At 36.5% G+C, this 24,091-nt stretch overlaps 1 protein-coding gene across 4 annotated transcripts; it reads right to left on the reverse strand.

Annotated features, from left to right (window-relative positions):
• Nucleotides 1-625: 625 nt before the first annotated feature.
• Nucleotides 626-24,088, reverse strand: SLC35B3 (solute carrier family 35 member B3). 4 transcript variants are annotated; one of them, XM_033863819.2, is made up of 10 exons: nt 23,956-24,088; nt 20,164-20,457; nt 17,084-17,205; nt 13,378-13,532; nt 11,987-12,094; nt 8,691-8,788; nt 6,569-6,661; nt 6,058-6,169; nt 3,051-3,120; nt 626-1,224 (listed from the first exon to the last, which is right to left on the reverse strand). In XM_033863819.2, the coding sequence occupies exons 2-10, from the start codon at nt 20,362-20,364 to the stop codon at nt 1,074-1,076; spliced, it is 1,110 nt and encodes a 369-aa protein (XP_033719710.1). In that variant the 5' UTR covers nt 20,365-20,457; nt 23,956-24,088; the 3' UTR covers nt 626-1,073. The 4 variants fall into 4 exon arrangements, with proteins under 4 accessions (XP_033719710.1, XP_033719711.1, XP_073666408.1 ...); XM_033863820.2 differs by having other exon boundaries at nt 23,879-24,062; XM_073810307.1 differs by lacking the exon at nt 23,956-24,088 and adding an exon at nt 23,427-23,808.
• Nucleotides 24,089-24,091: the final 3 nt, after the last annotated feature.

Genomic DNA, 24,091 nt, shown 5'->3' on the forward strand with positions numbered 1-24,091 from the left:
ATTTGCTAAATCTACTTGTTTTTTAATTTATCCAATTTCATCTTCAAGCTGTCAAATTAAATTTCATTTTTAAGAAACACTATGATAATTTTATTATTTTATAGTAATTTAAGACATCAATTATTTTCCCTTCAATTTATTTTTATTTTACTTTTTAAGATTTTTTTGATGTGGACCATTTTTAAAGTCTTCATTGAATTTGTTACTCTATTGCTTCTGTTTTATGTTTTGGTTTTCTGGCCACGAGGCATGTGGGATCTTAGCTCCCTGACCAGGGATTGAACCTGCACACCCTGCATTGGAAGGTGAAGTCTTAACCACTGGACCGCCAGGGAAGTCCCTCCCTTCAATTTAAAAATCCAAATCATGAAATCTTTTAGCACCTTTGATGGATAATAGGAAATCTGGCTTGTGATACATACTTACAGGATACAGGATGATGACTATTTTTACTCTATTGCCTATATTCCACAGAAAATGTAAAGCACATTTTCTCTAATAAATACTTTTAAATGATCAGAGAAAAGCCTAAGTTTTAAAGTTTATGTACACTGTACTTCCCATCTTCGTAACAAAATCCAACCTTCACTACCCCAATTCCATCACATTCTTTTAAAGAAAAAAATCAGAGAATAATTTTTATTTATAATGAAGTTATTCTCTCTAGACTTAAACCATCAGTTCACTCTTACAACAGAGAATCAATTTAAATAACACCACCAAAATGGAACGGAAAAAAGAAAACAATCTGCGTTTACATATCAATTTCTTTGATATGTCATAATGATATCCAATTTTTCTTGCAACATGGTCCATTTCCAGTGACATTCTCAACAGAGTGTAAGCGTCACAGTCCTTCATCTTGACGTTTTATTCTAAGGTGTGCCGGGTGCGGCTCTTTTGATTGCTTTGGAAGTTAAACAGTCCAACAAAGATTCTGAAGAAAGGGTGACTTCACATGTAATCCATCCACAAATGACAGCATGCCTTCAGAGCCTCTGGTTTTTATAAAAGTCCCTTTGGAAAGTTAATTGATTGATGAATTAATTCTACGTTATAAAGCGAATCACTGCCTAGACAGTCTGTGCCAACGTCCCCGACCTCCTCACTTCCACTGTTTTGTTTATCACATCATACAGCGATGGGAGTCTTATTTTGTCCATATTTTTGCTGTAAACATTGAGAAATATACCAAGGACAACTAACAAACCAGACCATACATACCTAAGGGAAAAAAAATAAGGAAAAAAGATTAATGTCAGAGTCACAATTTGTCATTAACCACAGAATTTGATGACATCACAAAAATTCCTCAATGAAATAAAATTTTGCTATTGGGTACCTATACTAAGAGCACTAAATAAAACAGTATTTGTTTTATTTTACAAATAATATTTAGATCACACTAGACAGAATTCTATATTTTTTTTTTTTTTTTTTTTTTTTGCGGTACGCAGGCCTCTCACGGCTGTGGCCTCTCCCGTTGCGGAGCACAGGCTCCGGACGCACAGGCTCAATGGCCATGGCTCACAGGCCCAGCCACTTCGCGGCACGTGGGATCTTCCCGGAACGGGGCACGAACCCGTGTCCCCTGCATCGGCAGGCGGACTCTCAACCACTGCACCACCAGGGAAGCCCAGAATTCTATATTTTTAATGTTAAGTATATATGTAGGAAAAGCACTTTACAAGATACTAAATGTAGTTCATTTCTTTGAGGATAATAGCAAATTTGAAGTCCAACTCCTACCAAAAGTCTCAGGAGTATGTTTAAAGCACTGGATATGTAAACCTGCCAATGGCCTACTTAGCCCCTGCAGAAAGAGAGGCTAATTTATAGAAAACAGACAGAGTTTTCTAAAATCACTGGATGCTCAAGTCCTTTATTTATGGCACAGTATTTGCATATAACCTATGCACAACTTTGTGTCTACTTTAAATCATCTCTAAATTATTACAATACTTAACACATGTAGATGTCATGTAAATAGGTACCAGGTAGTCATTGTAGTAATCAATGCCAATTCTCCTACTTTCTCAGGATGCGTCCCTTTTTATCTCTCTGTATTATACCCCAGCTAGTTGGACTGCTGAATTGAATTCCTAAGAAGGCCATTGGCAGGTTTACATATCCAGGGCTTTAAACATACTCCTGAGGCTTTTGGTAGGAGTTGGACTTCAAATTTTACTTTATGGAACTTCCTGGAATTTTTTTTCTGAATATTTTTGCTCTGTAGTTGGTTGATTCAATCTGCAGATGCAGAACCCATGGATACAGAAGACCGACTATACATTGCTGAAAGTTTATTTGTGGTTACCTTTAAGCTCATACAGCTGACCCCTGAACAACGCAGGTTTGAATTGCACAGGTCCAGTTACACGTGGATTTTTTCAATAAATATACAGTCAGCCCTCTGTGTGTAGATGTGGAACCCGCAGACATAAAGAGCTGACTGAAAGGGACTTGAGCATCCTTGGATTTTGGTATACGTGCGGGTCCTGGAACTGGCACCCCATGGATTCCAAGGGATGACTGTACATTGATAATTTCTAAGTCTGAATATTCTCAATTACCAACGAATATAAGTTGAAATGATGCTAATTTCAAATACATACTAGACAGTAAAGAAAACAGTCAATGCTTCCACCGAAAACCACAAACTAAGAAAACCATTAGGGTACAACTCTAACTCAAATCCTTTGTGGGAAAAGACAGCAAATAAACTTAACAATTTTAAAAACCATATATGTACATATATAAAATTTATATATTTGCACCAGGGCAAGGGGAGTCCCTTAATCTCACCACATCACTCACATTCATTTATACTGGAAACAGGGTCGCATGTGCATTGGGACTGGTTAGGCAATTTAAGTATACAAAATGATTTCTTCAAAATAATTACATACATTTCTGAAACAGAAGACACATCAATAAATCTGGGTCAAGATGAAAAGGATTCTTTACAAAGAAATTAAGGCTGTTTAAGAGTAGACGTGAAACAAAAGTATCTAAAGGTAGAGAAACTTGTCGAAGTAAAAAGTACTTACTGAAACGTGAATGGTTTGGCAAAGAATATAAATGAAAGTACAATGGTCATTCCTTTTCTCCCTGTTGTCACTGTAGGGAGAAAAAGGGTGGTTTTAGAATGCGCCTATTGTCTTGGTAATATTTCGGAAATAATTTATTTAACAAATATTTACAGAGCCTACTGTGTGCCAAGATCTATGTGAGGTGCCAAGGAAACAAAGGAAAGCGAAAAAAGAAGAAAATCAAACAGAAAGTCACTGCTTCTGCTACCATGGAATTTATAGGCTAGCAGGGTTACAGACATTAAATAATAGAGTTACATTTAAAGTACAACTGTAATAAGTGCTTGATGGAGGCCATGAGGCTACGGAGGCACGTCATCCTTTAGGGAGACATACTTAGTCTGACAGGAAAGAAAGGACTTTTCCAAGGAAGATGCGATTGGATTCCGTATCTTTAAAAGCAGCAATCTAAAGGACATCCTAGTGGTGGGCATCTATGGGTAAGACCATGAGACATCTTTCCAGTCCTCTGTACCCTGTCCTTCAAGGATTATGGCCTGAAGCTTTCCTCCCTCGTCTCACCCAGGTGCAGAGAGGAACTCTGCACGTGGCTCCGGTACACCTTTCCACCACTAGACTGTGTGCTTTACTCAGTTCCTTGTCCTCATTTCCACAGACTCTGTAGTTCCTGGCACTTAATCTTCAAAGTGTGAATTAATGAATGAATACCAGATGAAGAAACTGTTTTGGAAACTGTTAGAGCCCGATTCCCCAAATCTATTTTTCCTACTACTTTAGTAAAAAGACCCCTACTTTTAACTGGGATACCTTCCCAGCCTCTCCTACAGTCAGGTGTGGTCACGGGACTAAGTTTGGACAACGAAGTGTGAGCAGAAGTGCTGTCTCTAGGAGTGTGATTTGTAGGAACTTTCCATAAAGAGAAGGATGTGTCTTTCATCTTCTCTCCACCTACCCCGTCTGGAATGAGGACGAGGATGGCAGAGCAGAAAGAGGGACTGGATTCCTAAGGAGCTGGAGCTACCATGCCAGCTTGGGAGGCACATGGCATACGGTTAAGAGGACAGGTCTGGAGCTAGACGGCCTCAGTTGAAATACTGATTTTGCAACTTACTAGCTGGCTGATCACTTGGCAAGCCACTTAACCACCCTGTGCCTCAGTTTACCCATTTGTAAAATGGAACAATAACAGCACCTACTTTATAGGATCATTGTGAGGTTAAGATGAATAATATATGTAAAATAGCTAAAATGGTACCTGGTACATAATAAGGGCTATGGACATGTTAGCTGTTATATTACCATCTCTGGATTTGTTTCACGTGAGAGAGAAAGACACCTGCCTGCACCTTCAACACAAGGATTGCATCTCACATTTCTTTATACCAATCACAGGGCTCATCAACACATACAGACTGATATCAGACTCTTTTTGAACAGCTACTATCTTACAAACAAAACTGAAACCCAAGCTAAGTGTATGCATTTGCGATCTTTCTTGACAGCATAAGCTGACTTGGAAGGTTGCTGATATGGCCCAATCTACAATTAAATTCCCTCTACTTACCATTAGGGACATAAACTTTAAAAAGCAGAGTCATATGTGAGCAAATAAAGAGAACAGTTAGGAAGAAATATACTTTTACAGAGGGGGCATTTACTCATTTGTTTCATTTCCTCTGTGGTATTAAAATAAATATTCCTCTAAAACCGTGAAAAATCAAAATCAGGTAAATGAGTAAGGTGTAAACGCCTTATGGATGTAAATTCTACAGATCTCTGACAGAGATGATCTTGTCCAACCCAATCTCTTCACAAAAGAGAAAAACGAGGCCCAGGGAAGAGGAGAGACTTACTCTCCAGGTCTCGTATCATTAAACGTCAGGGCTGGGACTGGGCTGCACCTTCTCTCACACCCCAGCCTAGCGTTCCTCATGGCAGGTCACACGGCTTCCCATCCTGATGGGCGTCACCCAGGGCTCTCTCCAGATGGGAGATACTGAGAGCATTTGTCATGTGGACCATTCTTTTGGCAAACAGTATGAGGCAGCAATTGGAGTCATCTGCTCCCCTCACTGGGCCTCACCTGCAGCCCTGCACCTGCTCCCCTCACTCCTCCAAAGCAAAGCAAGTAACAACCTCCATTTCTCTGACATGCCAAGCAAAGTCCTTGCACAGAGCACGTGCATAATAATTATTAGTGAAAAGGGAAGCTCATCTGGTTGAGGTTCTAGAAAGTGTACAAACGAAAGGCCCCAAAACCTTTGCTTAAAATATACCTGTCATGTTTTAAGTGTAACAAAACTGTAATTTTCCATTATAAATTAAAAGTGATTAAATACAGTATTTTTCCTGGAAGGTATGCATCCCATCATACTTTTTAATAAAAACATCTTTTAATGTACTTAAAGTTACTATCTAGATAAATGCATATATCTGATTTTAAAATTAAACCTTCAGGGCTTCCCTGGTGGCGCAGTGGTTGAGAGTCCGCCTGCCCATGCAGGGGACACGGGTTCGTGCCCCGGTCTGGGAAGATCCCACATGCCGTGGAGCGGCTGGGCCCGTGAACCATGGCCGCTGAGCCTGCGCGTCCGGAGCCTGTGCTCCGCAACGGGAGAGGCCACAGCAGTGAGAGGCCTGCGTACCGCAAAAAAAAAAAATTAAACCTTCAAATAAGAAATTCAGATCAAACATCATTTTCTTTAGAATTTTAAAGAAATACCATAAGCCAAGGAATAAATTGGTGAAATGTGACAATATTCTTTCTTTCAAAAAAAATTTCTTTTTGGCTGTGCTGTGCGGCTTCAGTGATCTTAGTTCCCGACCAGGGACTGAACTTGGGTCCCGGCAGTGAAAGCACCGAGTCCTAACCACTGGACCACCAGGGAATTCCCGACAATTTTCTTTTTAATGAAGAGCAGATGCTGCCCTTACCTTGTGAAAAAGAATATCAAAGAAAATTTAAATGCTTATTTCATAATCTAAGCAAGTATATCGTTCTTACCTGTTACAGCAAAAAGTGCACCAAAAATTTTAATCAAAGCCAGAACAAAAGAGATTCCAAAATACCCAGTGAGGGAAAAAAGGAAAGCATAACCATAGGTCCGAACTGGATCCTGCAAATATAAAAAGCCTGTTAGAAAAATGCAAAACAAACCCTGAGGTATTACAAATGAAATAAAACTACAGATTTTAATCAACTTTCTGAGCAATAATAAGCCATTCAACAATGCAGTCAAGCAGAGATTCTGATTTAATGGAAAAATGAGGATGAAATGAAAAATCCCCAACTTCTACGTTATGAATAGTTTAAAAATTAACTTATAGGAAAGAGCGAGGATAAAAAATTTAAATATAAATTATTTCATTTCTGAAATAATTTCTGATTTACATATATTGTATTAAAGGAGTTATCAAATTACATAAAACAGTCTTTTTGGACAAGGGGAATTAGAAATACAGAGGAAACTAATTAATGGAAGATGTTTATTTTTAAAAATGTGATTAGTGTTTACCTTTGAACAAAATGTGACTGCAGGGCCTAATCCACTAGTGCATGTCAATCCCAATAAAATGTACACAAAACCGATTGAATACGAATACAAAACCTAGAGTAGAGAAAAACAGAGTGGAAAAAAGTGCTATTTAACCAAAGGTGTAAAATGAAGGTTTTCAATATATGGCTCAATTTCTTTATTTCATTAAATCTGTAGAGGAAACCATTTTAAAAGTCACAGTATTGTTTCAATATGGCCTAATTTTCTGGAAATGATGGTTGATTCTGTTTATAAGTTTACACATTATTTTAGGTACAACATAACACAGCAGTACTAATCCTTTCATAAATGGTTACCTAATTATTCATTTTTTGCCTCGTTTAATTACTGAATTCAAACCAGATTTTAATGTTGGGGGTCCTAAAAACATACACAAAACAAAGATACTCTAAAACTACTTATTAGACATGAAAAAACCCAAACATTAAGTTTGCAAGTACATTAAAATACAATGAAAATAAGCAGTATATGACATACCTATTGCTTAATTTCCCAATTTTCCTACCAATCTTTCTATTACACTCCTTATAAGCAGAATCAGTGTCATCATCAAACTTAAATACCTGCTATGTGTCAGGTACTGTGCTAATAACGCTCTATATGGATTATTCCATTTATTTCTCACAACCAACCTAAGAGACAGGCACTCTTAATCATCATTCCCCAATGTGCGGATGGAAAAACTAAAACTTAGCGATATTAAGTCACTTTCCTAAACAGGAGAGCTAGTAGAGAACTAAGGCTATCTTAGTCCAGAGCCTACATCTTAACCACTGTATTACATTCTTTCTACCTACTTACAATTCCTTAATTCTCTGATCGTTATCTTATCTAGGGAGAGTGGTGATGATGATCAAGAAAACTCCTGACCAAGATTAAAGTTCCTATGTTCTTAGGGACACTGTAAAGATGCCCCACTCTGTTGACTAAGTAACCAGTCCTACATATCCTTACTGCTGTGTGCTCTGTCTGTCTAGCAAGGTGATGGGCTACAAAACTAATGCAAACACAGCATAACAACCTTCCTATATACAAACACCAACCAGCTAGGAGATATATTGGAAGAAAAGGCATTATTTGCAGTAATAACGGCAAAAAGATGAAACACCTAACAATAACTTCAATGAAAAATAACTGGAGTTATACAAAGAAAACTTTAAAATCTAAGGGACATTTAAAAGTAACGCTTGAATAAAAGGAAAGTCATACCTTATTCTTGGACTGAAAGAATCAAGTGTATAGATGCCATTTTCCCTAAATTAATTTATAATTCAATGCCATACCAATCACAATAGCAATGGGTTTCTAGTTTATTTGGGGATAGGAACACCCAAGAATAACTACTGGTAGTAACATTCTGAAAAACAAAAGGAACAAAGGTGGCTAGTCCTAACAGATGGTAAATGTATGGTGATAAAGCTGCTGTCATTATATGGTTCTGGTGCAGAAATAAGCTTGAAAGAATAAAACTGTGAACCCTGCATTAGAATAAGATAGGATAAAAGAAGGTATTTAAAATAAAAATTAGAAAAGTGAATTATTCAATAAATGATGTTGGGCAAAGTGGATAGCCATACGGAAGAAAATTTTTTTAAAGTTTTGGTTGGATCAAAGATTTAATAAATAAGGAAATTATAAAACTAGTAGGCAATGGGCATAACATTCTTAAATGTTAGAGTTGGAAAAGCCCTTTTCAATCATAATACATAGCTAGAAGTCATGAAGGAAAAGATAAGCTAAACTACATGTAAATTACAAACTTCTAAATGGAAAATAATACCAAATACAAAGAGAGAAGAAAAATGATGTAACAAAGCATTTTTTTTAACACGCCCCAAACTCCATAAATCAAAGAGGAAAAAATTTATCAAATGCTTGCAATAAGGTATCAGCAGTGATAATGGTATTTTACTTTTTACCTTCCTATAATATTTGAACGTACTACTTTTATGAAAATAATGATGATAAACTAGTTTAAAATTGCAGTGCCAGTCTTCAATACCATAATTATGTCATAAAATTAAGTATATCGTCATTTTTGAGTCTGTCTGATGTGAAGAAAAAGCACTAGAGTATTTACCATTTCCGAATTAGAAGCATTATGAAGTTTCATAGCTTTCTCTTGGACATTTCCAATGACAGCATCTGCACATAGTGCCAGGGAGATGAGGATCACACCTTCAAGAAGGCAGAAGAAAAAGTAACCTCATTTACACATATGAACGATAATCAAGACTTATCAGAAATTTAATTGGGCTAAAAAACCAAAATCAGACCTTAAATCACATTTGCTCAGCAAAGTTGAGTATTTTTATCCACAACCAGTTGTAACAGGCATGTAGGTGATGTTATTAAAAAAAAAACAAACAAAAAAACCCCAACTAATACTAATAAATTGCATTAATGCTGTCACCTTGTTGTGTTTCACAATCATGTCAAATAATATTTCTGCTTTTAAGCAGATTATATGTTTGAAAGAAACACTGTATTAAACAAATACAGAAGAGATTCTTAGATCTAGTCAGTTAATTCAAACAATCAAAGGAAGAGGGAAAGCGTAAAAATAGTACCCATATTATTAAAATATTTAATTTAAAACACATAAACATAATGCAGCTGTTAAGGCCTCTTCTTTGAGTATGGGTCTGTACCAAAATTCTGCACTTGCCTTTGTGCAAGCTGCATTCAGAACACACAGTCTCTATGATTTCCAAGTTGTTTTTAAAAAGTGCACCGAAAGCTTAGGAACTTGTGAAACGATCAGGGTATACAGTCCTTTCATATTTTTAAGCTTCCCCCCAATTTTTACCCACACTTAATTCAACAGTGATTTTATTGACTTGTCAAAGTGTTTAAAATTAACTTAGTTTTCACAGAAAGAATTCTCTCTTCAAACTCATTTTTGAATAACTTAAGTAACATTTAATTATTGTATAATTAAAATAACACATACACCTGAGATGAACAAATCTGGAATTCAACACACTCATACAAATGTGCATGTGTACCTGAGAAGCACGCTACTACCTGCAAGTATATAGGACACTGGCCACCAGTCATGGTGCTTTACCAAAGAAAAACAAAAAAACAAACAAAAAACCGCAACCTTGGTTATATCTGTGAGTCTGGTAGGATTTGAAGTTTTCTCTATTTTTGAAAACTATATAAGCAATCAAAGGTAGCAGAGGGCTTCCCTGGTGGCGCACTGGTTGGGAGTCCGCCTGCCGATGCAGGGGAGGCGGGTTCGCGCCCTGGTCCGGGAAGATCCCACATGCCGCGGAGCGGCTGGGCCCGTGAGCCATGGCCGCTGAACCTGCGTGTCCGGAGCCTGTGCTCCGCAACGGGAGAGGCCACAGCAGTGAGAGGCCCACGTACCATGGAAAAAAAAATGGGTAGCAGAAAAATAAATGTACATGTGTATGCACTTAATTGAGAATTTTCAAGTTTTCATACTTATTCTTCAATTTGACTTTTTATCATCTAGCTTTGGTATTTATTACCTAAATATACATTTTTATTCACCAAACTTGATTCTGAATGCTCTTTTCCTTGTTTCAAATATCAAATCTGTCCTCGAAAGAAAAAGACATGCTATTATCCAAGACTTGGAAAACAACGTCCCAACACCTAAAAGGCTATTCAAAGACATCCCAAAACTGTTCTGAACAATGGCAACAGCATGAAAATACCTGAATTGCATCTGAATTACCTCAATATTTTAAAGGAGGACATTTATTTGAATAAGTAAATTCTGATATATTCACTTCATACATCCAAAGTTTTATTTATGTCTGCCTTAAGTAACCATCTTAATAGCTAATTTAATCTCCTTCAGACAATACACTCATAGATCAGGGACTGTGATAAGTGCTCATCAATTATTCTCAATGATGAGGAATCGTTAGGTTCTCATGCCCTTAAAAACATCCCCACGGAACTCAGAAAGGGTGAGCACTTGAGTTATACTGAGAAGTTACAGACCACCAAAACCTGCTGTCTCCGTCACTGTCATCACCCTCACCCCACCACGTGCCAAGTGCTTTCACGTTCATTATTCCAGCACCTCATTCTATCCTTCCACTACCTTTGTGTGAGGCAAGCTATTATCATTATCTTTGTTTTACGGTGAAGCACTCCTCTAAAACAGCTTTTCCCCTCAGTTTTCAAATATAATTTTCCTTTTGCAGTTGCTGACACGAAAACGAAGTGTTCCTGAAAAACCTAAACCATGTTAGAAACATCTGCAACTCTAAGCTTTCTCACTGAAGTAAGGATCACTCGTACTCTGGATGATCAAAGCTGAAAGAACAGACCTAATAGGTTCTATCAGCATCGTCTGTAAAAGGCTGGTTTAAAGGGCTGCTCTAAGATGCTGATCTGAATCCATTAACTTAGCATGATTAACCAGGTTAGTAAGAAACATAGACTAACAACTGGTCAGGAACATTTTGATTCTTAGAAAGAACAGCAAAGTTGACGTAAATGATTTTCTTCATTACTTCGTACTTTTTTTTCTCACAAATAATTATAGTTTGTACTGCTGATATATGTATATATATATTACATATGCTGCTCTTTTTGTTGTTATTTTGTTTTGCTTTGTTTTTCTCCCTGTTCTCTCAGAGTTCCTTTGAAAGAAATATTTTTGTCAGGTATCAGGCTAGGAAATGGGATGAAACTAAAATAATCTTATGAGTGACACTCAATAGTTTAAGAATGACAATACTGTATATATAATAAGCAATCTCTCTGTAAGGTCTTTAGACTAAAAATGAGATTCCAACACTATTTTTATTCTTATTTATTTCTAAACATACTTTAATACCTATTCTCCTCGTGAAAGATCTAAATTTAATTTACAAAATTCCACATGGCACACCATGAGGAAAAGTGTTTATGGTGGAAGCTTTATGCACTTTAAGGTTATGATCACATTTATATTACACAGTTCAACATTAAAGAACAGCATAATTTTCTTTTTTTAAGCTAAAACAATGAAAAGTAAGTTTGCAAGTTTCATTTTTTTTAAGAAAATGAGAATAACAATTACTACTGTGATCCTCCTATAACTCATGTGTATATTTCCAATTCAGCTCATAAGAAATTGGTCTGTCATGTACTTGATAATGGGAGATTCTACCTAGGCACACAGCCTCTTGTCACGTCAAAATACTATACAAGAGTACTAAAAACAACTGTTATGTTTCCAGAGTTGTGATATTTTTACTGCATCTTATATGGAAAGTCCAAAAGCTTTATGTTAGATATGAGAATCACAGATGCCACACCATCATTTAAAACCCTCATGAAACTGTAAAAATTCTTACTCTAAACCGGACCACCTACAAAATCTAGGAATACAAGTAAATTCCTTACCTGTCAGGTTGAAATTTGGTGCAACCGTGCTGTCGGCCAGGGTAAACCATATCAGGCCGAGGCTCATGCATAAGGCAGCAGACACATCAGCAACATTGTAATGCTTTCCTGTGCAAAATAAATGTAAGCCAACCCGATGATGCAATTACCCACTCAGCACAGTTTTAGATCTATGTGTTTCAACAAGTAGAGCAGGGACTGCCTTTTATATCCAATGTCAAAAATGATCACGAGCGCTTAGGTCAAGGCATGAGACAGTCACAGAAGGGCTTTGAAAATCAAAATTACCCCGCGAGCACCAAAATGTCCTTATAAGTTAGATACGAGATCCTTCTTATGATAGTGAGTAAATATGAACATTTAAAAAGTTTGTGGAAACTAGTGCCTCTTTTACTTTATGTATAACATAAGGCTATGAATTTTCTTATACTTCGTAAGTTTACCAAGAAACCAGCGTAGTCATTCAGGCTGTATATGTTTGCAAATACTACGGTCAGATACCTTCTAGGTTGCTGAGGATTACCTTATTTTAGCACATCCAAGTTTAAATAATGAAATCACATAGCGTAACTTTTTGGAAGGACTGTTAAGGAGATATCATACAGGCCAAGTCAGTTACGACGTGAAATGTGATTTTTCATAGGAAATTGGGATCATTGTTTTTTCCTGCGTGAACAGTTATCCTGAAATTATATGTGAAGTAGTTGACATACACATTTTCATTTTAAAAGGCTCTTTTGGGAAGGCTTATAATGCATAAAATGAAGTCAGGCTTTATAAGAACTTTGGTGATTATCAAAACGTGAATATTCCTCATGACAGTCAGATGAACAAAACAAAAACTTGTTCCACTGCTTGTCGCTATCACTGCCTCCCCTTTTACTCCTATTTTCACATAGCTTGTAATTTAGTTGGGATCCTAGGGAGTCAACAGTCAGCAGAGCTGGTTAACAAACACTTGCTCAGCTTAAGCTTTACTTCAACATGGGAATCGTCCATTTGTATAATGGAGGTGGAGAGCAGAGCCCTGGAGAGTAGAAAAATGAAAGAACTGAAAAAAAGAGCTTTCCAGGTACTTCTGAGCTAGGCCTTCAATATGTAAATACAATATTTCTGGAAATGTAGTAGGTTCCAGATTAAAAGAATAAAACAAAATACTATTTTTATTTTTCCCCATCTCCAAATTACTGATTTCAGATCCTGAGATATATCACAGAAGTATCGGTGTTTTTATAATAGCTTTTTTTTTTAATGAGATATCACTCAGAAGTGTTACAATATCTAGACTGTTCATTAAAGATATTAATTGAAGTTTAATGTTTTTCCTAATGCTAGATGCCATAACATATCCTATTAATTTCAAACAGTATGAAAATATATCATTACTATACCTTGAATTAAAACTCCTCCTAGCATAACAGGAATCAATTTGCAGCACTTGAAGATGACTTGGGTAGGATAATTCAGGTAGCCCAAGGAAGTGTTTGATAACCCCATAGTACCCACAGTTAGAAAAGCTATTATCATGTAGGTTTTTCCTGGTATTCTGTAAAAGACAATTTTTAAAATCTTCATTTTGGGACCCAATTCATACTACTGTAAGAGAATGTGTTTACAATGTGTAAATTTCTAATTACTCTTCTAATTTCTGTTTAATATTTCTATAAATATCGGTAAAATATCACTATTCTTAAAGTTACAACAGTGTTAACTTGTATAAAAGAATGTTGGTGAAAATAACAATTTACCTTTATTTAATCAATTGTAAGTGAGAACTCTCAACTGTCTGAAAAAGTAGTACATTAGAGAGTTACTTAGACCCTTACTGAAAGTATAAATGCTATTACATTTAGGGTTTTTTAACAGTAGTTATAGCTACATATAAAAACCATCTTGACTAAATTTAGAAAAAAAGAATTGATTAAAAAAAATTGGCTTCTATAATGGGAAAAGGCACCTTAGTTAATTAACTTCTAAATTGTTGTTGTTTCCTAACATTCCATCTAGCATTAGGAAAAATACATCTATCTATTCTGCTAGAATAACCTGAGCAGAATTTCTCTAGAAAAAGAACAAGGTGGTTTAAAACTCCAGACATGGTTTTTATTACCATAATGTCTTATGATTCATCTCTAATGCTGTAATTCTATAAAACGTTAAAACAATCAACTTTCAGATGAGGAATCTGACTCTCCTCACGATCCCAAATTTTCTACCTTGGGCTCTAACTGGATTTCCTAAAGGAGATTCTTAATTTGGTATCTTCATAATTCTGAGCTGGTCTTGTGAGCATATGCTCACAAGATACTTAATGGTCTAAGACAATAATCTTGTACATTGGTGCACTATTCATATAATTAAATTATGTTGCATTTTTAGATCTAGTTTCCATTTTGGGATTTGTGTTCATGTTTAAATCAAGGTGACAAAATTCCACATTTTTTATACGGCTAGATATAAGGCAAAATAATTTACTAGATAAGTTCAATTAAAATGCATCATTTCCACTTACGTTTCAATTTTGAGACCTTTGCTTACACTTTACTAACACAGTGGTCATCATTTAAAATCCATGTGGAAATAACTGGGCATGCCCGTTATGCATCAGTGTACACAGACACTGGTTTTTATGCTGTCTGTGGGGTTTAACTCTCAGTGGGGTATCAGTGAAGGAGGACAGCACCACTTCTCCAGGTAATGATAAAAGTCAGAAGAGGCAAATTTCCTCATCCATAAATTGCAAACAGTGGCCAGAAAATAAAAATTCGGGTCAGAAGAATCACAAGATTAAAAAAGCAACACAGTAAAGGAAGAAAGAAAACCAGCCTGGAACTCAGGAAACCTAAATTCAAAAGGTTCCAACTCTGAGTGCAGCCTGGGGCACGAGCTCATGGAAATCCCAGCTCTCCTCCAGGTCTGCTTTCTCACTGGTGAAATGAGATTAGATTTCATCATCCTGCCTCTAGGACTCTCACTGTTTCTATTTGAATACCCCAATTGCTTACTACTTTAGATATGATGGGAAAGTCGTAACTTTGATAAGCCCCTTAGCTTTTCAATTTGGTACAGATCTCCTTTATTAAAAACTCACATACAGTGATTAACACAGAAGTTACAAGATGATCTTTGGTGAAATATATACTTTGGAGTAATATACTTTGGAGTATATTTAGGGTATCCTAGTCTATGATGGGCTGTATCACACATCACCATATGATGAAACAGAGAGAATTTAAGAAACTTCCCTGAGATATTGACAGAATAGGGGGCAGTAACATGACTCAAATCCATGTTTTCTGACCCCAAATTCTGTACTCTTCAAGTACATGGATATTCATATAAATATAGGAAGAGAGAAAAACCTAAGCAAAGAATTTGACTTATTAAAGGTCTAAAGAGCAGTGTCACTTAAATAAATTCAGATATATATACACTCAAATAAATTCAGAAATAGGGGATTGGGCATATTTTCATTGTAATACACTTATACTTTTTCTAAAAAAGTTTTTAATGTGCCTTGGAATGAAAAGTTTTCAACTTCTAATTACATTTATTATAGGTCTATAAATTCTTCTACCTAATTCCTTCACTCATGTTTCAATCAAACACAAATGACTTTAAATATGTTATGGTTATGTGGTTTAAAGGTTGGGAAAAACATGACTGGAGGCTCACTCCCCATCTTTTGGTAGCTGAGAGGGAGTTGTATCTTTTTAAAATTTAACAGTTAGGAGATGCATCATCTTTGTGTTCTTTTCATTTAATAAATACAGCATTGGGTTCTTTTATTTTAGAAGCAATCAGAGGTCCAGCAGTTTGCAATACATAATGAATATATATGGAAGCCAGGCTTCCATATATATTAGTCCTGACAGACACATTTAATTACTTTCTATTCTACCACCTATGGCTAAGCTAAGTCTTGTAGAGTTTCAGAACATGAAAATAATAAAGAAGATCTCCTCAGATTCAAACGTTTTTAACACTGCTGCTATAATAATTTATTGGCAATAGAGAGGTTGAGAGGTAAAATTAGATGCATGAAGAAATACTGGTGTTACTGATTTAAATATTTAAAATTTTATAGTTATTTTCATACAAACATCAGAAACATTTAAGAAAAAAGTAGCTATGAAAAATTTTTATTTTCACTGAAGGATTAAACATTTATATCAATGAAGAATGTCAACATTATAGCTCCTTATTACATTTAAACTATTCAATATATACATGAAATATTCACATATTAGGGTCTGATATGACAGGATAACCACACTTAAATTTACCAAGAAAATGTTATATTCAAATTGCCAACCACCTTCTGATAGGAGTCTAGGTTTTAATTGCATATTGCTCAATATGCCATTAACAATATTTCAAGATATTTCTCAAACCTAGGTGGTCGTTAATTTAAAAGCTACTGTCTATATAAACTCTTTTAGTTTTGACAAAAAGGAACATAATAAAATTTCTCTAATGGTCAAGAATGCAATTCCTACTGCTGGCCATTACAAACGTGAGGATGTTAAGTGGAATATATCCCACAAAACAAAACATTAACTATGCATTTCAAAAACCACTATAAAAATAGGTATTGATATTTCATATCACCATTCTTATGTAGTACCATCATAAATTTTTCAGTAATCACACCTACTTCCATTATAAAAACATACATGTACAACTGAATACTTTCTCCTATTTTAAGAAGATCTTATTATTGAGTCTAAACAACATTTTTTTTTTTTTTGGCTGCGCTGCGTGGCATGTGGGATCTTAGTTCCCCCACCAGGGATCGAACCCGGCCCCTGACAGTGGAAGTCCGGAGTCCTAACCACTGGACCGCCAACAAATGCCCTAAACATTTTTAAATCTGATAACATTACACTTTTTTCAATGTATAATGGAAATACCATATTTAATATTTTTAATAAGTTGATAATACTGATAAAAATTCTTGGGTATTAAATGTTTTATTAATGGGAAATGTATATTTCATGTATAACATATTCCATGTGCGCAAAAAATAAAACAATAAAAATGAACTACTACTCGTGTACTTAACTGCCAAAAAATAAAAACAAATAAACCACATACCTTCTCCTTTTGTCCTGAATAAGCTGAAGCTCTATTAGGCCAAATATGGAGTAAAATGCAAACTGCACTAAAGTAAGGTACCAGCCATAGGGCTTAAAACCCTCCACTGAAAATATTAATTCCTGTCAAGAGAGACATGAACACTGTTTAAGTCCCAGGGGCAGACCAATTACCTCACAGCACATTCCTATAAGCACAGCATTTTAATAGAAACCAAGCTTCACCCCCAACAACAAAATGCACAAAAAAACATCCAAACTGTAAGGCTTCTGAGAGGTAAAATTAGAGAAGTTAGGAGGCCTTTCCAAAGAAGTGACAGTAGATATCCAGGTGTGACAATCAGCAGAACAGAAAGCAGGGGAGGAAGAACTAGGAAGCAACCCCCTCCTATGCTTTTTTCTTTTTTTAAAAGACCAAAATTAAAAGAGTCGCCCAGAACAATGAGGAAGGCAGCTGATCCAAGGACTCATGGACTCTTATAAAAGCATATTTCATTAGAAGTCTATTATCTCAGGCCTGTTTTCCAATATTAAGATAATCAATAATTAATGCTATTTTTTAGAATTCTTGTGCCATAGACTACATAAAACTTCTCCTTATAGAGAAATGGTTACTCTCCTTAAAAATGTTATATCATGAAAACAGTTTTTGTTAATTGTTAAAAAGCCATTCTTTTTTTTTTTTTTTTTGCGGTACGAGGGCCTCTCAGTGTTGTGGCCTCTCCCGTTGCGGAGCACAGGCTCCGTACGCGCAGGCTCAGCAGCCATGGCTCATGGGCCCAGCCGCTCTGCAGCACGTGGGATCTTCCCGGACCGGGACACGAACCCGTGTCCCCTGCATCGGCAGGCGGACTCTCAACCACTGCGCCACCAGGGAAGCCCTAAAAAGCCATTCTTAATCTCATTAATTAGTATTCTAATAAAGCTATCTGGCTTAACTGAATGCATCAAACTATCCACCAAATATATATATTTCAGCTGTATTTGAAATAAATTTTAAAAAGATGAAATTGATGGATAAACTTATGTTCGAAGAAAAACTAAACACAGCCTCTAAAAAGATCCTGAACTGAGTTTGTACATTTAGGATGCTGTGTAATTCCACAAATTTAGATTTCACGTTCAAGTAAGTCTGTAAGTTATTTAGGACATTTCTGGTTTATAAACTATAAAACATAAAAATAGCTTTATTAATACCCTGGCACTCACGTAAATATTGCACTTTCTATATTGCTAAATTTACTACAAAACCCCATTTTCTTTAACTTATTTTAATATCCAATTAGTAGCAATGCCAGTTCTCACCAAAGTGATGTTACAATTATAATCGGTTTATCTTATTTTAAAAGAAACTTTGCACATATTAGTTGTAAATTAAAATCTCTGATCATTTATCAAATAGAAAAAATTTAATGAAATTTGTAAATTTCTAATTCATATTCCATTAAAATGGCTAACTTTGCCCCCAAGCTATTTGGTAACAATGGTATTTCGAAGGACAAAAGAAAAAATTTCTCAATAAGAGATCCTAACATTTGATAAAAGTTACTATTTTGTATTGTTCTTCATTGTAGTATCTGAATTCTTATATCATCTTCTAGTACAAAAGTCAATTATAAATACTAAGATTTTAAAATTCATGTTGTTTTACACTAATGCACCCTAGAGCATTTTCAGAAGCTAAGGAATAGTCACAATTCTGTCTTCTCCTTTATACTTAGTTTTATATTTCATCTCTATAAAACAAAGGAGAAGCATTCAACAATTTTTAAGATCACTCTGATTATAAATAATATCAGAGATATTATCTATGTTTTCAGAAAACACATCACTTTCCTTTTCTTCAACTATAAAGATTTTCTCATGTTAGGGAGTTGCATAAAAAAGCAAAGTTGGTAACAGCTGAAAATACCCACTGATGAGTTGACAACTGGTAATTAACGGTCCCCATGCACACATTCTGTTTACACTAGCCTGGGTCTTCATCCATCCAGCTCTTGTCTTTGAAGGTCAGGAATTTCCTGGTCAAGTGTTTACAACTATCCCATAAAACAATGCAAATACAAGACAAATTGGCAATGTTAGAAATGTTTTGCATAGGCAAAATCACAGAAAAATAAGGTTCTGGCAAAGTTGAATTAGAAGAGGAAACCAACAAGAATGAGAACACAACAGATGCTTCAAGAAAAGGATGATTCAAGTATTATAGGATTGAAGAGACACCCTTGGAAAAATAGAAAACATCCTGATACACTTTTGCAAAATGACCTGTTAATGAGCTCCAGGAACCAAGAGTGAACTAGAATGTGGCTTTTGTGCTAACATTCAATTTCATGTAAGAATTATGTTCCAAAATACCAATCAATACTTCAACCATTTTCTTTTAAAAAGCACATGGTGGGGCTTCCCTGGTGGCGCAGTGGTTGAGGATCCGCCTGCCAATGCAGGGGACACGGGTTTGAGCCCTGGTCTGGGAAGATCCCACATGCTGCGGAGCAACTAAGCCCATGTGCCACAACAACTGAGCCTGCGCTCTAGAGCCCACGAGCCACAGCTACTGAGCCTGTGTGCAACTACTGAAGCCTGTGCGCCTAGAGCTCATGCTCTGCCACAAGAGAAGCCACCGCAATGAGAAGACTGCGCACCGCAACGAAGAGTAGCCCCTGCTCGCTGCAACTAGAGGAAGCCCATGCGGAGCAACGAAGACCCAACGTGGCCAAAAATAAATAAATAAACAAAAATAAATTTATATATTAAAAAAACCCCACATGGTCACAATTACCTACATTTTGCAAAACATAACACTTCGTATTTTTTCATAATTTTAATTTTTTAAGATTGTCTCTTGCTTCCCTTCCCCCATGTAAAATATTTCACTCTAAAATTTGGATCCCTGTTTTCAGTCAATTTAATCCTAAGTAAGTAGCTCTTTCCTACTACTATACTAAGAAACTCAAATTTGTGAATAAACTTGCTATCTTATAAAGGAAAGTATCTTGAACAAAACTATTAGTAGTGCCCAAGTTGAGCTCATTTATTATCAATAATTAACACATTATAAACAAATGACTAATTTTTTACCTGTATATATCCATAAATTAGGTAAAATACCAAAACTCCAGCAACACATATGAAAAATTGAGTAAGTTTGTTAAATCTGCTGAGATTTATGCCAAGCACTACAATATCATCTATCGACTTGATGTGTGGTGACATTGCTTGGGTTTTGGACGGGACAGTGATAGAAATATATTTCCTGGAGCTGTTGAACTTGAGATCCATTTTTCTTATTTTGCAGCATTCAGTGCTTCCAAAGTTATCTTTGTTGGTTTCCTCCCCTTTGTTCAGTCTTTCTTTTGCCTGCTGAGCCAAGCCCTAAAGAAGGAAATAAACAATTAAAGCAAAACATTTAGACCATCAAGTAAAGTGCTATGCTCCAAAAAATATCTCAAGTCACATTTGGAAAATTACACAGGTAAGAGTTATTCTCTCTGGATAGTAATATATTAATTCTCCTATTCAAGCTTCCCATCCACCAAAACAATATGCTTAGTCTCCAAACACGACTAAATTAAATATACACCATTCTTATTTCCACAGCAACAAACTAAAAGCTAACCCTGTATTTATTTCATCAAAGTAAACGTGCCTTTATTATGTTTCCATTTGCAGTGAGGATATAATTTTTAAAGCCCACAATAGTTTACGTATAATGTCTTCAACATTAAAGTCCATCTTTAATTGCAGAAAAGAGTAAAGAACAGCCCAAACTCCTACAGCTACCAAGACAAGTGTAAAATTTATTTACTAATAACATTTTAAAATAAAGTCAAACATCTGTAAGTTGTGCAAAAAGCTAGATTTAACCAAGATTATAGAAAGGATACTATGTTTTAGCAACAGCATCTCTTAGGCTAAAAGAAAACATTTTTTTCCTTTGGAGAAAAATCTCTGCAATTTAAAAAAGTCTTTGGTAGTTGTTCCATGGGTATAAAGTTTCAGTTATACCAGGTGAGTAAGTTCTAGAGACCATCTGTTGTAGAGGCCCTATGACACAGTGTCTGTGCTATGCACTTAAACATTTGTTAAGAGGGTAGATCTCATGTAAAGCACTCTTAACTACACACACACAAAGGGGACACAAGGACACTCCTGGTGGTGACAGATGTTTATCACCTTGTCTATGGAGATGGTATCACAGGTGTATGTATATGCCCAGACTCATCAAATTGTATCTATTAAACATGTGCATTTTTTGTATGTATCAATTATACCTCAATAAAGCTGTTTAGAAAAAAGAAATAAAGCTCTTGGGTTTGTAAAAAGCTGAAAAACACATCATTTTTTGTTAGTCTGTGAAAAACAATCATGAAGACTCCATAGATGACTATCAATTTCTCTTTGGATTAATAGAAACTGAAAACTAAATTCATGTAAAAGTTGAGGAAAGTGCAGAATTATGACAAACAGAACTTATTAAGGAAAACTTATCTTCCTAGAAAAGAATGTCTGTTACAATCCCAGTTGGAATTAAAATTTACACTCTAGTTGAGAGAAGAGGATAAGAATAATTTTGACAGTGAACTCTCTGGAAATCTTTAAAAAAAAAACCCCAAAACTGCCACATGGTGATTTAAAATGGCAAGAATTAGAGTCACCTCTTCATGATCGCTTCTAGTTTGCTGATTTACAGAGATTAAGTAGGTCTCCTTCTGTAATTTAAACTTGGGGTCAAGGCTCTGCCTACAACTTGTAACTAACAATAATACACAGGCATCAAAGAACATTTGTTGTACATGATACCTGCCATATTTCTAAATAGAAAACGTGTAATTTCAAGAAGTTTTACTGTATTTCCTTTCCTTTGCCCATTTCTTCTTTTACACATTGTTCTTGTTGCCCATGCTACGTTTGATCAGTGTCATCTCTGTTAAGACTTTTTAAGTCACCCCGTAGGATCCCCTTGGGATATGACTTTCTTTATAAAGCATGCCTTAAAAGACCTTACCTAAATGTTGTTTGAAGGTAGAAGAAATAAAAAGGTTAGCAACTATTTTCCATACGTGTAGGCGTGGGTGTACTAATAAATGGGTGTACAAATGGGTGTACATTCTAATAAATCTGGCCCCATGTAGGTTTTTAAGCTTCCTCTCCCTCCCCTGCATTTAGAATGAAGTTTTATTAATCAGAACATCACTCGTCAGATCATGTGACTGGTGAAGAAAGACTCTGAGCTCTGATAGCCAATAACTGTGATCCTGAATGTCTGCCATATCCCTTCTATTTCAGGCATTAATGACTGATACCAACCATCATCTAAAGAAACTGGTCTAATGTCCTTGTGATGTAGGAAAAAATAAAAAGAAATCAAGCACAGAATTAAAATTAGCTTTCAAATTAAACGATTAACATTTTGCTTTAATTTACAAGTTCATGTAACCCTTGAAACTTAAAAAAACCCCACAGGTGTGAATCACTGCCTAAGGTCTCTTCCTAAAGTCAACACAGACGTTTAATTACTTGAAGTTACAGATAATTGCTAAAATGCAATAAAAAAGTAGCATTTCTAGCACATATTGAAATTTAAAAATAAAATGAGTGGTGACAATGTTGATTTAAAATACCAACTGAAGTAAAATTTAATTTCTTAACCTATTCTTTCCCAACCTTTTGAAGAAAAGTCTCCCACTACAAAAAGGTAGAACATAAGGAAAATATGTCACTACGATGTGGCACCTTGAAAAAAAAAAACTCGGTTCTGTATTTTGCCACACTCCGCATTACAATTAAAAGAATGTTGCCAGGTTAACTGGCATAAAAGAATGTAGCTAGGTTAACTGGACTCTGAATATTAATCATGACCTGTGGCGTATAATTATAAAACACAGAAAAACAAGATTCCTTCCCATTTCTTTGAACACACTTCATTGCACAAAGTTCAAGAAACTGTGTGCTAATTTTTGAAGATCAGGTTTTTTTTCCTAAGGGAGAAAACTAAAATTAGGACTTTACAGGTAAATTAAGAAATTAAGTATTACAAATAACACCTATCTAAATTATTTTCAAAGGCTGCATCTCCCTCTTCCAAGTCCCAAACTAACCCAATAAGAAAGCATTCATCCCCAAAACAGTTCTTGACGTCTGATATCCTACTGCAGAAGAAATGCATATGCCCAACATTAAAAAAAAAAAATGTTAGAACGCCAAATCCTTCCACCTTCTTCCAACATTTCTTTAAGAAAATAAAACGGTGGGCAAGAGAGTTAAGCTGCAAAGACTGGAGGAATTTGAAGAACTACCAGTGGAAGTTCATGACAAGAACTTAACCCGATGAGAACAATCACCTTGCACTGCAAATGGACAGCGGAGTACCATACAGTACCCAGCTGAACGCAGATCCCAGACGTAGTTCTTCACTGAAAACGCTGTTGTGGGGGACCCAGGCGACTGACAGTTGTCCAGAGGCCCTGGGGATAGCCTACCAGACCCTCCCAGAGGTGGTCTCAGGCTTGCAAGCCTGCAAGTACCGGCCTGAGCGAGCTCTCGCCAGCCGCAGGGCGGAAGGGCGAGGACAAGCAGATGCTCCTCCCTGGAAACCGTGCCAGCAGGTTTCCGTTCTTTGTGAAAGGAAGTCACCCGCGCCCTGCCTCCCGACCTCATCCTCTCCCGCTCTCTCCTTAGGATGAAGATGGGCGGTATCAAGGTTCTCCGGGGGCTGGGGCGGGGGGGGGGGTCTGCGTCACAAACACGGCGAAAGGCCCGGGGGGGCACGTCCACTCCCGAGCCAGTGTGTCACCTGAAAGGGGGACCCCAGCCCAGGGGGCGCCTCAGCCAGACGGAGCGTCTCCCCCTCCCCAGGTCCGTCGCCATCACCTCCTGCTTCTCCTCCTCGCCCACTCCTGCACGTTCCACCGCAGCCGCCGAGGCCTCGCCAGGTGCTCGTATCCCCGGCGCCCGCGCGCCACTTCCGCCTATGTGTCCGTCGGCGCGTGCGCACTCGCGCGGCCCC

Source organism: Tursiops truncatus, chromosome 10 (assembly GCF_011762595.2).
Source record: "Tursiops truncatus isolate mTurTru1 chromosome 10, mTurTru1.mat.Y, whole genome shotgun sequence".
Lineage (NCBI taxonomy): Eukaryota > Metazoa > Chordata > Mammalia > Artiodactyla > Delphinidae > Tursiops > Tursiops truncatus.

What these genes read in the sequence shown, in the direction of transcription:
- SLC35B3 (XM_033863819.2), bottom strand. Translation starts at nt 20,364, where the DNA reads ATGGATCTCAAGTTCAACAGCTCCAGGAAATATATTTCTATCACTGTC. An exon ending in TAATTTATGGATATATACAG is followed by an intron (nt 17,206 to 20,163) that starts GTAAAAAATTAG and finishes CTCTCTTGACAG; the next exon opens with GAATTAATATTTTCAGTGGA. An exon ending in ATGCTTCTAATTCGGAAATG is followed by an intron (nt 6,662 to 8,690) that starts GTAAATACTCTA and finishes TCTCTACTCTAG; the next exon opens with GTTTTGTATTCGTATTCAAT.